The 14,926-nt window shown below is 35.2% G+C and overlaps 1 protein-coding gene across 1 annotated transcript in view; it reads left to right on the plus strand.

Annotated features, from left to right (window-relative positions):
- Positions 1-2,569: 2,569 nt before the first annotated feature.
- LOC136029863 (B-cell receptor CD22-like) overlaps positions 2,570-14,926 on the plus strand; it is a 252,212-nt gene continuing 239,855 nt past the window's right edge. Inside the window, exons 1-2 of the mRNA XM_065708320.1 lie at positions 2,570-2,697; positions 12,991-13,126. Of these exons, the coding sequence (XP_065564392.1) occupies positions 2,637-2,697; positions 12,991-13,126 (197 nt within the window). The 5' untranslated portion in view covers positions 2,570-2,636. The remainder of the gene's footprint in view (positions 2,698-12,990; positions 13,127-14,926) is intronic.

Genomic DNA, 14,926 nt, shown 5'->3' on the forward strand with positions numbered 1-14,926 from the left:
CCAGCTATCCCCTGTTCTAGAATTGTTGTTGATATCTGGTCCATGTTACCCCTTAGGATGTCAGATCGAAATTTTGAGGCACCTATTACGCACTCTTTCTGTGGCTGCTAAATTGTGGGCATGGGGGAATTTTCCAAGGGGGAACTATCTGGGAGGATTTTTCACGAGAGATAATTTTCGGGGGAATTTTCCAAGGGGGGGATCTGCAGGGGAACTTACCGGGGCAATCTCCGAGGGGGATTTTTCCACGGGGGAATTTTTCAGGAGGGAAAACGCCGTCTCGGCCTTACAAACTTCCTTAAATATTGTCGTTGAAAGGATTAAAAAAGTCAAGGAGGCTCCGTTTCATCATGCTGCCAATATTCTAAAGAATTCTGTAATCTGGTCACGGCGTCTGTCACAAAAAGTGTTCACGACCCGCCTTAGCAAGATGATTTAGCACTATTACTATCTGGCTACTATCTGAAACCGGTGTTAATATCAAAAGGCATTGTTTTAATGTGGCCGTCGTTTTGTTGCAATTCATTGTTAATAATATACATAAAATGGTACCTACTAAATGTTTCATTTACAAACCAAAGGGCTGTTCAACTGGTTGAAGCTGTAGTACCTTTGGATTTACTTATAAACCATGCTTGCATAAATACATGCCCGACTCTAAGATGGAGAGGAGGAAGGGATATCTCGTTGAACTTAACTGTGGAGGGGAAGCTTGAAAAACCTATTTAGGCTGTAAGTGCGCAAGGAAAGGGAGCCAAGGACATATGTAAATGGGTATGAGTAGAACCACAGAAAAACAGTGTAGTTACTAGTGAAAACGTCGTACCTAAAGCAAAACTCTTGCTCATTTTATTAGCTTAAAATTTCATAGAAAAAAAAACGATGAAGTATAGGGTTATTTTCCCCCTTGAAAATGTGACTTAGCAGTGACAAAAAACAGTAACGCTTGCGGATTATTTAACCTTTCCTTTTGACATGTAATAATGTCATAAGTAATAATGTCACTGGCTTGTGAAAATATGTCAGTAAATAAACCAAAGAAATTAAGTAACACTTTTAAACGTCGAAGTTTAAAACAAAGTTACTAGAAATTCAGGAGTTTGTCTTTCATCCAAAACACTCTCAAGAAGTTTTCTTTCTTTGGTCTGAGTAAACCATGCATATATTACATTCTTTGGTCTGAGTAAACCATGCATATTTCATTATGATTAAGTCATTTTCACTAGAGTATGTTCTGGATAACAGACAAGTACCGAAATTCAAACTCTATTCTAATTAAATTTTCTTTGATTATCCAGTAAATTTGCTCTGTTAAGTAAAAAAAAAGTATTTTTTGAACGTTAAAATTGTTGACGCACTTTTTTTCCCTATGTTCCCCGACATTCAGTCTTGAGGGGGAGCTACGACGGTGTTTTTCTCAGTTCTAATTCTTATTAAATAAATGAACTCTGAATAAAAGAAAGATTTTCCAATGTTGTTAAAATGCATAAAACTAGTTCTGAGCCCCGATAAAGCTGACCCTAAATTTGCATGAACTTTGGACTGGAACACAATTCTCACTTAAGGTCTTATCAGCTTTGAAACTTCTGCTGTAATATATTTTTTAGATAAGGAGAAATTTAAATACTGGATAAGAGTTAAGCTCCACATGCAAAAGAGCATAACAAAAACATAACTAAATATTTAAAAAATCTTTTAAGAAATCAAAAAATAGAAAATAGTGAAAATTGCCAAAGAGAGAAAGAAAGAGGGACGTGGAATATTTGAGCCTTAGTAAGGGTTCCAACCACCAAGAAAAATAAACTAGACAGTTTTAGACAAGTGAGACCTTATCTACGAATGTTGTAAAGGTATAACAAGCAGGGAAATGTGCGTTCAATATGCTCCTCCTTATCTACGGTGCCCAGCTGATCTCCTCTTCAAGAACAGCATAACGAGGGGTGGCCAATCTCAGGAATAATATACACCAGGTGGCGTGCGCCATACGTAGTAAAAATGTGCCAAGCAATTTGGGAGTGTTCCAAAAATTTTGGAAATTGTGCTAAGTATGGTGGAATTATGTGACACACGTGGAGTTCCAAGATGTATGTCAAGTCAGCAGCATATTACATCGCAGCATACTAAACCGTTTTTAGCAATTATTTCAGACGTGTTAAGGTTTTAGATGCGATATCAGTGACACTAGTGAAAGTCTGCTTTAATTTAATAATAGCTAAAGAGCTGGCTATACTAGGTCTTTGTTAGCAAAGCCAATTGGGTTATATTTTTGAGCTGCATATACACTCATATTTCATCAGCAGCATTTTGCAAATTGTCTATAATGTTTTTTTTTCTTACCAATAATTTGACTTTGTTTTCAATTTTAGACTGCTTGGTTCTTTTTATAAGACTAACCAGATTCGTGTCGACTCCGTCCCGGATTTCTGTTTCCAGGTCAGCCGGTTTTAAACATGGATAGATATTGTGTTAGAGTCAGCGTTTATAAATTAATTGTTCTTACAAGAACCCGAGATGAGTTTCGGCAGCTTGAAGATGCGGGTATTTTCGCTTAAGATGTTTTGAAATTTTCAGTTCTTGGTTGATTGTTGAACAGCTCTTATTGAGTAATGAAATAGTGTTCATTCCCTTTACTAGCTATGATTCAATGCCATCTGGCATTTGTAGTTTTCGCCCTCCATCTAAGTCACGGGAAAGAAGGTAATTTTGTTTCTGTAAATTGTGATTATGGCTGCAAACGTGCCGTCAATTCAGGGAAATCAAGATGGGGGTGGGGACGAAAAACATATTTTTCACACTTTAGGAGAAAATTAGTCGTTTTTTTCCAATAAAATACTAAAAAGGCATTTTCAACGAAAATAGCCGCCCCACCCCCGATCGTGAAAAACCAGTGGTAATCAAAAATTAAAAAATAATTAAAATTAAAACAATCTTTATCCTGTATCCTTCTCTTGTTAGTCTTAGGGCAATATACCTTTTCCTAGTTAAACACTACAATAAAAAAAATTATAACCCAATCAGATTCCCCATTTGACACTTTTTCCAAATGTAGTATTTGCTGCCAGCACAATTGTAATCCCACTCTAATGCCCCTTCCCTAATGCCTGGATATAGCCGTAGGCGTTATGCAAAACTTTCTTATTTTTGTTGTTTTACACTATTTTTTGCACTTGCTTTTCGACACAAGTCAGTTATTCCAAGCAGTATATCATTCCAAGAGTGAAGTCCAAGCAGATAAGTTGACTTTCGTACCATGCCCAGGCCTATATCCAGGCAATAAGGGGGACAGGGACACATTTATCGAGGTAATTGTGTCCCAGTATAACTGCGTTTCAGCTCCCTCCCCTAGGCTATATACAATACTTAGTTTATTTTAATAGTCTGTATTTATGAATGAATGAATGATTGTATTTTATAACCCATGAATAACACAAAGGTGGTGATAGAGCATAAAAAAAAGAAAAAAAGGAAGACATATTAAAAAATAGACTTTTCAAAAAGGTAAGCCACTCCAAGGGTGGCAAACCTCTTTTGACGACAAGTTTACATATAAATTATCCAGCTGTACGATTGGGTCGAGAACTCCGTAATATTGTTTCAGTACGGTGTTACGGGACCATACCGGAACACTCAGAAGAAACTTCTCATAACGAAAAAATAGCTTTCTAATCTGCTTCTTATCACTTTCATTCAGAATAATGTGAACGGAGCTAAGTACAAAACATGGGTAAGAACAACAGCATTATACATTTTCGCGAGAAGCTTTTTTTGTAGAGTTTGGTAGAGTTTCTTGCTTGTCAAACAGTTTGGGGCAACGAACTATAAGCAAAGAGTGACCCGGCTCAATAGTAACTGAAACTTTACCAGCTTGATACCAATAGACACATAAAAACAACCGATTTTTTATGCTGATTTTAAATACAGAAGTTTTATCAAGTTTAGTTTTACCCATCAAAAGTTATGAACCTGAGAAAATTTGCCTTATTTCCGAGAAAAGTGGGAAACACCCCCTTAAAAATCATAGAATCTTAAAGAAACTGACACCATCAGATTCAGCGTATCAGAGAACCCCACTGTTGAGATTTCAAGCTCCTATCTGCAAAAATGTGAAATTTTGTATTTTTTGCCAGAAGAAAGATCACGGATGCGTGTTTATTTGTTTGTTTTTTTGATCGCATCAGTGATCGCATCAAACCAGTAGTCCTAAAATGTCGGGAGATTGCTTATTCGAACGAAAATTAAAAGTTCTAGTGCCCTTTTTAAGTAATCGAAAAGTTGGAGGGCAACCAGGCCCCCTCCCAGGCTCATTTTTTCCCTAGGTCACCAAATCAGATTTTGAGATAGCCATTTCGTTCAGCATAGTCAAAAAATCTAATATCTATGTCTCCGAGGACGATTGAATCCCAAAGTTCCCGGGGGAAGGACTGCAAGTTATGAACTTTACCCACTGTTTACATATAGTATAGGTTATTAGGAAGTTTACAGACGTTTTCAGGGGAAATTTTTTCTGGTGGGGGTTGGAATTCGTGGGGAGAGAGTTACGTGGGAGGATCTTTCCATGGAATAATGTCTCATGGGGGAAGAATATTTTCCAGGAAGGGGGCGCCAGTTCTCCCAGCAAAACGATCAGAAATCAAATAAAAAAAAATCTACTGAAAGTAAGGAGTAACACTAAAACTTAAAATGAATAGAAATTATTATGTATATGAGGGAGCTGGCCTCCTCGTCAATACCTCGCTCTTTACGCTAAAGTATTTTTAGTACTTTCAAAAAAACTATTTATTCTAATTAAACGGCCTTTGTGATTCAGGGATCATTCTTAAAGTATTGGAACAAAATTCAAACTTTAGCGTAAAGAGTGAGGTATTGACGAGGGGGCAAACCCCCTCATAGAAAAAACAGAAAGCGAATGTTTCGAGAGACCAACCGCCTCTCTTCTTCAGCGCGAACAAAATAACACGATCAAGGAAAAAACAAAAAACCAAAAAACAAGCGCGAAAAGTACAACAAACCAATGATAAAAACTGCCAAAAAATTAAACAAAATTCAATAAAAGATCAAAAATTGAAAGAATTAAAATCAAATACCCGACAAACAATAAAGTTAGTTATTTGCCAATATCTGCGATTTCCACAAAATCCAAACAAATGAGAAGATTTGTGATCCCCGTCCTGCACTAATATCCGGGATTATTGCTTTTCCTGAGACCAATACAATTTTAACGATTTAAACAACCAAAATTGGAACTTGGAATGTTATGACGTTAAAAATGACTATCTTATCGAAAATTTGACTAACGAATTCAAACGATTTGAACTGAACTAATTAGGAGTTTCAGAAACTCATATCCAAAGGGTAGGAATCATGAAATTTGGTGATATAGAATTTATTTACTCAGACAGGAAGGGTGGGCTATATAGAAAGGGAGTAGGGCTCATGATGAATAAGGAAGCTCTTAAGTCTTGTTTAGGCTGGGAAGGTATTAATAATAGAATACTAATTGTTCATTTTATGACTAAAAAGTTCAGGGTATCAGTTATAGTAGTATCTGCCCCAGTTGAACCAACTGACAGAGAAACTAGTGACTCAGATGAATTTTACTTACCGTTAGAGGAGCAAATAGACAGGGTCTCCGGTAGAAAATGGTGTTTTTATTAGAAAATTTCCCTACACCAAAGTTACCTAGGCTAATATACCATCTATCCCTATTTCTACCGAGCTGCGCGGTAAAAAATGACTGTCGTATCGACATTTCGATTGACGAATTCAGACGGTTCGAAATGGACTTATTAGGAGTTCAGAAACCCATATCCCAAGGACAGGAAGCATGATATTAGGTGATATAGAATTTGTTTATTCAGGCAGGAAGATGTGTTACATAGAAAGGGAGTAGGGCTCATGATGAATAAGGAAGCTGCTAAGTATTCTTGTTTAGGCTGGGGAAAGTTTTTATGATAGAATACTAATTGTTCATTTTATGACTATAAAGTTCAGGGTATCAGTTATAGTAGTATATACCCCCGTTGAACCAACTGACGGAGAAACTAGTGACTCAGATGAATTTTACTTACACTTACAGGAACAAACAGACATGGTACCAGGTAGAAATATGGCATTTTCTAACGCACAGGTCGGTAGAAATAGCGATAGATGGTATCCTAGCCTAGGTAAAATTTGATAGAGGAAAAGAAAACAGTAATGGCTACAGACATTGGTGATTTTGTAGGCATAACAATCTAGTTATAACCAATACCGTGTTTGGTCATAAATTGGCCCATAAGTTTACATTAAGACAACAAACCTTATAGATTTTGTTATAGTAAACCGACGACTGGCATGATCAATGCAAGATACTAGGGTATGTAGGAGTATACTAGGGTATATGATCTTAAAAGTAAAGATCACCATCTAGTATTGTCTAGGGTTAACTTAAAGCTGAAATTCGGAAGGGTAACTACCTCCCAGGAAGTTATCATTTTGGTAGACTCCAGGATGAGAATTAGAGACCAACTTTCCAGAAATGGTCAAATACCAAACTTGAGAGTTAAACATTTGACAATACGGAAGATGGTTGGAATAATTAAGAAAAACAATTTGTGAAGTTGCTGATGGAGTCTTAGGTAAGAGAGTTAAGACTGCAGCTAGGAATATTAGTGAAAAAGCTTTATATTTAATAGAGAGAAGAAGGGGTCTGTACAAGAATTATCTTATTGGTAGATCATATGAAAACAAAAGGAATATAAAAAAATTGGAGAAAGCAATAAAATATGAACTAAGGAGGTATGAAGTGGAGGCCATGGATAAAATTGCCGAGAATATGGAAGATGCAGCTAGACGCCATAATAGTAAAACAAAATTATAAATAAATGTGTATCCATGGTCATCCTTCCCGAAAAGAAAACAGCAAAATGTCACATTTTAGTTTGCTGTTGTGTTGTTGCCTTTCAAAACATTTGAGCTAAAATTAAACTGTTCAAAATAGGTTAACACGCGAATATTAATTCCAGGCGTGCCATTATGTATAAATTCATCTCGGTACCGGCAAAATTTGGGAGGCAAGGGTCACACCTTCGACCGAACGTAACATTAAGCGTTACATTGACAGTGAAAAAACTCTTGGAAAAACCATAAGATTCATGTGATAACAGGGAGCTGTGAACGTACCTTATCCATTAGAGGCAATTACGCACAGTCATTCCCATAGAGTGGTAATCAGATCCACCGCTCTATTATTGAGTGTTGTAGATTTATTATTAGTATTATGATTTTTTCCAAAACTACTTCATATGGATGGGTTCATCCTACAAACTTCAAAAGCGGCTCATTCGATTGAAAATCTATGGTCATTTAACTCGTTATAAGGTTTAAATGTTATCCTAAGGTAACCAGCACCTGTCCCTTGCCGTTCTTTTGTAACCGGCTCCCGTACTCTTAAAAACATTTGATCGTAATTTTTACATAGCTATTTTGTTTAAAATAAATCAAAAGTCCAATAAACATGCCTCCGGGGATGACATAGCCTCTACATGCCCCTGGGAAAAAGCCGTAAATTAAATGAACAGGTAATTGTTTAAAAATATGCTTTTGATGGAAAAGAGAGGCTTGTACGATATCCAAGAATGGTTGAGCGCATTAAATTGAAACTCTCAGGGTAAGTTGAAAGGGATATTGAACCGATTGAAAAGACGCTAAGCACATCCCTATAAAAGGGCTTCGTATAAAAGACCGCGCTAATCTAAAACTGTTTCATTAGTCGTTTTCTACTCATTATTTTTCTGTAAAAATTCTAGCAAATATATCAAAAGCGAAATATTTGTACTAATATTGTCTATCTGAATCCTTTTTCAACCACAATTTTCTCCAATTCTGGGCTTCTTTTTTGAACAGTTTTCGGTGAAGAACTGTAAGCAAGGAGCAATTGAGCCTAATAATAACCGAAGTTACATAAAATTGTATTTGATAACAATTAATGCGTCAATCCTTTTTGATTTATTGCTGATTCCAAATGCATAAAATTCATAATATCACCCATCAAAATCTACTGGCCTGGTAAAATTTACCTGATTTCCAAAAAAGGGAGAAAACATCCGGAAAAGTTGAGAGACATTAATGAAAGTCATGCTAGAAGGCTTAAAATATCAGAGAACTCTCTTGTAGAGCTTTCTAACTTCTATCTACACAATGTATAATTTTGTATTTTGTACCAGAAAAAGAATTAAGGATGTATAGCTGTTTTTATCCCCAGGGATGATCGCACCAAACCCCTAGTCTGGAAGAACGGGAGAGGGGTCTTTAATCAATTTCTTGTGAACAGGGTAAAAATTATTTTCATCTTTGGAACAATCCGCTCTTAACATAGTTTGTCCGTTGTGAGACAGCTAATTTGTCCGGAAGTGAGAGAATGCTGAGTGTCATCAAAATCATTTTTTTGTTGCTTCAAAGAATTTAAATATCTGGGTATTTGAGGATATGTGCTCAAGTGTCCTTGAAATTATGATCAAGTGTACTGAAATATACCTTCGTGACCATTCGTTGTCATATCCAGAAAATTTATACTTTTAAAAGTTTATCTTATGATCCGTAAATTACTTTGCGTTTGGGACTTTACATTATATTGCAAAAATCACTATGGTGCTAATGCACCACAAACCCTCCAAAAGACAAGAGTGTCAATTGAATTTTACTGAAAGCTAGAAAGACAGCTAAAATTTTGTTTATTTTTTTGCTACGCATCTGAAAATAAGTGACAAAAAGGAAGAATGGGAGAAATGTAAGATAATATGATTTGTAATACTATTTGAAACTGATTGTCTTGAAATATTGAATGTCCCTCTCAGTACTTACGGGGTAGTATTTCTGTGTTAGGTGGCAAACTAAAAGAAGAGGCAAAAAATTACTTACAGAAAAATGTAGGATAATTTTTCTATGTCTCCAAGCGGTGACTAAATAAAGAACTATTGACAATGGAATCGATAAAATTATAAGAAATTCACGTAATTTTTTATCTCAAGAAATATGAACCACAAACGAGATTGGGCTACTATCCACTTATCAAACAGTTCGTGGTAACGAACTGTAGTAAGGCGCGACCCGGCTCAATAGTAAACGAAACTCTAAAAAACGGAATTTTGATGCTAAAAGATACATCAAAAGAATTGGATTTTCATGCTGATTTTAAATATACATCAAATTTAGTCTTTTTTTATCAAAAGTTACGAGCCTGACAAAATTTGCCTTAGTTTGGAAAATAGGAGGAAACACCCCCTAACTGTCATAAAATCTTAACGAAAATCACACCATCATATTCAGCGTATCAGAGAACCGTATAGCAAAAATTTCAAGCTCCTATCTAAAAAATGTCGAATTTCGTATTTTTTGCCAGAAGACAGATCACGGGTGCGTGTTTATTTGTTTTTTGGTTTTTTTCCTTTCCCCAGGGGTCATCGTATCGACCAAGTGGTCCTAGAATGTCGCAAGAGGGCACATTATAACGGAATTGAAAAGTTCTAGTGCCCCTTTTAAGTGACTATAGAAATTGGAGGGCACCTAGGCTCCCTCCCACGGTCTTTTTTCCCAAAGTCAACGAATCAAAATTATGAAATAGCCATTTTATTCAGCATAGTCGAAAACCGTAATAACTATGTCTTTGGGGATGACTTACTCCCCAACAGTCCCCGGAGGAGGTGCTGCAAGTTACAAACTTTGACCAGTGTTTACATACAGTAATGGTTATTGGGAAGTGTACAGACGTTTTCAGGGGTATTTTTTGGTTTGGGGGGGCTGACGGGAGGGGGCTATGTGGGAGGATATTTCCTTGGAGGAATATGTTATCGGAGATGAGAAATTCAATGAAAAGGGTGCAGGATTTTCTAGCATTACTATAAAAAAAACAATGAAAAAATAAACAAAAAAAAGTTTTTTTCACGTGAAAGTAAGGAGTAGCATTAAAAATTAAAACGAACAGTGATTATTACGCATATGAGGGGCTCTTCTCCTCCTAACTACCTCGCTCTTTCTGCTAAAGTATTTTTAGTAATTTCAATTATTTATTCCACGGCCTTTCTGATTGGGACGAAACTTGAGATTTAGTGTAAAGAGCGAGGTACTAACGAGGGGAAAAACCCTCTCATATATATAATAAAAATATAAGAATGTAGAAATTTGTTAAGTAAGTTAATTCTTAAGATACGTATATTTTTTACTAATAAAAACGCTCGTTAAAAATTAAAAGTTCTAGTTGCCCTTTTAAGTAACCAAAAAATTGGAGGGCAACTAGGCCTCCTTCCCCACCTCTTATGTTTCAAAATTGTCTGATCAAAACTAAGAGAAAGCCATTTAGCCCAAAAAAGAATTAATATGCAAATTTCATTTTAATAATCTATGTGCGGAGAGCCAAAATCAAACATGCATTAATTCAAAAACGTTCAGAAATTAAATAAAAAAACTAGTTTTTTTAACTGAAAGTAAGGAGCGACATTAAAACTTAAAACAAACAGAAATTACTCCGTGTATGAAAGGGGCTTTTCCCTTCTCAACGCCCCGCTCTTTCCGCTAAAGTTTTTTACTGTTTAATAAAGTAGAATTGAGAGAAAGACTCAAACTTTAGCGTAAAGAGCGGAGCGTTGAGAAGGGAGCAGCCACTTTCGTACACGGAGTAATTTCTGCTCGTTTTAAGTTTTAATGTCGCTTCTTACTTTCAGTTAAAAAAACTAGTTTTTTATTTAATATCCTCTAAAGGCTAGCGTTATTTGGTATAGGCTGCTCAAAACTAAGCAAATAGTGGTTTATATTCCCTTTACATGTGTTTAACATGTTATTGTTCTGGGGCTCTACGATTTCATGTTTTTTGAACATGAAAGTCACCATTACCATAAAGAATAGTTGAGTCTTTAGCTTTATTAAATAAAAAACAAGTTTTTTCAACAGAAAGTAAGGAGCAACGTTAAAACTTAAAATGAAAAGAAATTATTCTGCACATGAAAGGGGTTGTTCTCTCCTCGATGCCTCGCTCTTTCCGCTGAAGTTTGACTCTTTCTCACAACTCTACCTTTCGAAACATTAAAAAAATTTAGCGTAAAGAATGAGGTGTCGAGGAGGGGACATCCCTTTTCATATGCGGAATAATTTCTGTTCTTTTTAAGTTTTTATGTCGCTCCTTACTCTCTGTTGAAAACACTTGTTCTTTTTATTTAATTTCTGAGCGTTTTTGAATTAATGCATGTTTTGATTTTGGTTCACCGTACATGAATAATTAAAATAAATTTGCATATTAATTATTTTTTTGGCTAAATGGCTTTCTCATGGTTTTGATCGGACGATTTTGAAAAAAAGGGGTGGAGGAGGAGGCCTAGCCGCCGTTCAATTTTTGGTGACTTAAAAAGGTAACTAGAACTTTTTATTTTTTTACGAATGTTTTTATTAGTCATAAATATGCATAACTTACGAATTAACTTACATAGCGAACTTCTATATCTGTATGTTTTTATTCCGAATATGAGGGGTTTTGCCCCCTCGTCAATACCTTGCTCTTTACACTAAAGCTTGAATTTTGTTCCAATTCCTTAAGAATGACCCCTGAATAAAGAAGGCCGTAAAATAAATAGTTGAAATTACTAAAATACTTTTTGCGTAAAGAGAGGTATTGAGGAGGAGACAAACCCCCTTATATACGTAATAATTTCTGTTCGTTTCAAGTTTTAATGCTGCTCCATACTTACAGTTGAAACAACATTTTTTTTAATTTTTTTTCTCATTTATTTTCGTTTAAATAATGCTAGAAAATCCTACGCTGCCTTCATAGAAGTTCTTTTCCCTCATGATGAATTCCTCCATGGAAAGATCCTTCCACGTAACCACCTCCCTATGACCCTCCCCCCGCCGTGAAAAATTCCCCTGAATACGTCTTCAGACTTCCCAATAACCATTACTATATGTAAACAATGGTCAAAGTTTGTAGCTTGCAGCCCGCCCCTAGAGACTGTGGGGGATTATGTCGTCGCCAAAGGTTTATTTATTAAATTGTCAACTATGCTGCACAAAATGGCTATCTCAAAATTTTGATCTGGGGGCTTTGGAAAAAATGAGCGTCGGAGGGGGACCTAGGTGCCCTCCAATTATTTGGTTGCTTAAAAAGGGCACTGGAACTTTAATTTTTGTTAGAATGAGCCATCTATCACTATAAGTAAACAATGGTCAAAGTTTGTAGCTTGCAGCCCGCCCCTAGAGACTGTGTTGAATTACGTCATCCCCAAAGGTTTATTTATCAAATTGTCAACTATGCTGCACAAAATGGATATCTCAAAATTTTGATCTGGGGGCTTTGGAAAAAATGAGCGTCGGAGGGGGACCTAGGTGCCCTCCAATTATTTGGTTGCTTAAAAAGGGCACTGGAACTTTAATTTTTGTTAGAATGAGCCATCTGGTGACATTCTAGGACCTCGGGGTCGATAAGATTACCCCTGAGAAAAAAAAAAACAACAAATAAACACGCATCCGTGATCTGGCTTCTTGCAAAAATTACAAAATTACACATTTTTGTACATAGGAACTTGAAACTTTTACAGTAGAGTTCTCTGATACGCTAAATAGAATGGTGTAATTTTCGTTAACATTCTGTGGCTTTTAGGGGGTGTTTTCCTCTATTTTCTAAAATAAGGCAACAGGCTCGTAACTTTCGATGGATAAGACTAAACTTGATGAAACTTATATATTTAAAATTAGCATTAAAATTTAATTCTTTTGATGTAATATTTGTATTAAAGTTCCGTTTTTAGAGTTTCGGTTACTATTGAGCCTGGTCGCTCCTTACTACAGTTCGTTACCACGAACTGTTTTATGAGCAGTTACAGCTAGTACCTCATCAAAAAATCATATTTCTTTCCAGGGAAAATAAAAATGACAAGTTTACAAATTACGCATAGAAAGCAATCAAAGTTGTTTTACAGTTACATCTATTGGTACATAATTTTCTTATTGTTTTTTTTTCTTTTATAGCTCATATCCAAGCTGTTATTAGAGGTAGTGCCACTCTGCCATGTCCTTTACAACCGGAAGATAAAAACGATTCACTACTTCTTGTCCTATGGTACAAAGCAGACGGTAATAAGGGTAGTAACAGCCCTATTTATAGGTAAGAAATTGATTACGGCCAGAATATATATATATATATATATATATATATATATATATATATATATATATATATATATATATATATATATATATATATATATATATATATATATATATATATATATATATATATACATATATATAGATAACTTCGAAGACCACACTGCCTTTCCAGGACGAAAGTAAAACAGTTCAAAATAGGGGCTGATACCTTTTTATTGACAGTGAAATATAAAATTATTTAACTGGATATTTCGAACACATATACAGTGTTCATCATCAACTTTCGTTATATATATATATATATATATATATATATATATATATATATATATATATATATATATATATATATATAAATATATATATATATATATATATATATATATATATATATATATATATATATATATATATATATATATATATATATATATATATATATATATATATATATCAAACAGTTCGTGGTAACGAACTGTAGTAAGGAGCGATCCGGCTCAATAGTAACCAAAACTCTAAAAAATTGAATTTTGATATAAATAGCTACATCAAAAGAATCGCATTTTAATGCTGATTTTAAATATATAAGTTTCATCAAGTTTCGTCTTAGCCATCAAAAGTTACGAGCCTGAGAAAATTTGCCTTATTTAGGAAAATAGGGGGAAACACCCCCTAAAAGTCGTAGGATCTTAACGAAAATGACACCATCAGATTCAGTGTATCAGAGAACCCTACTGTAGAAGTTTCAAGTTCCTATCTACAAAAATGTGGAATTTTGCATTTTTTGCCAGAAGACAAATCACGGGTGCGTGTTTATTTGTTTGTTTTTTTGTTTTTTTTTTTTTTCCCCAGGGGTCATCGTATCGACCAAGTGGTCCTAGAATGTCACAAGAGGGCTCATTCTAACGTAAATGAAAAGTTCTAGTGCCCTTTTTGAGTGACCAAAAAAATTGGAGGGCATCTAGGCCCCCTCCCACGCTCATTTTTTTCCCAAAGTCAACGGATCAAAATTTTGAGATAGCCATTTTGTTGAGCATAGTCGAAAATCTTCATAACTATGTTTTTGGGGATGACTTACTCCCCCACAGTCCCTGGGGGAGGGGTTGCAAGTTACAAACTTCAACCAGTGTTTACATATAATAATGGTTATTGGGAAGTGTACAGACGTTTTCAGGGGGATTTTTTTGGTTTTGGGGGTAGGGTTGAGGGAGGGGGCTATGTGGGAGGATCTTTCCTTGGAGAAATATGCCATGGGGGAAAAAATTCAATGAAAAGGGCGCAGGATTTTCTAGCATTACTATAAAAAAAAAAACAATGAAAAAATAAACATGAAAACGTTTTTTCAAATGAAAGTAAGGAATAGCATTGAAATTTAAAACAAACAGAGATTATTACGCATATGAAGGGTTCTAAAAATACTTTAGCATAAAGAGCGAGGTATTTAGGAGGAGATAAATACCTCGCTCTTTATGCTAAAATATTTTTAGTGATTTCAACTATTTATTCTACGGCCTATTTGATTCAGGGGTCATTCTTAAAGAATTGGAACAAAACTTACGATTTAGTGTAAAGAGTGAGGTATTAACGAGGGTACAAACCCCCTCGTACACATAATAAAAATATAAGAATATAAAAGTTTGTTACGTAAGTTAATTCTTAAGTTACGTATATTTTTTACTAATAAAAACGTTCGTTGAATATTAAAAGTTCTAGTAGCCTTTTTAAGTAACCGAAAAATTGGAGGGCAGCTAGGCCTCCTTCCCCACCCCTTATTTCTCAAAATCGTCTGATCAAA

Source organism: Artemia franciscana, chromosome 8 (assembly GCF_032884065.1).
Source record: "Artemia franciscana chromosome 8, ASM3288406v1, whole genome shotgun sequence".
Classification (NCBI taxonomy): domain Eukaryota; kingdom Metazoa; phylum Arthropoda; class Branchiopoda; order Anostraca; family Artemiidae; genus Artemia; species Artemia franciscana.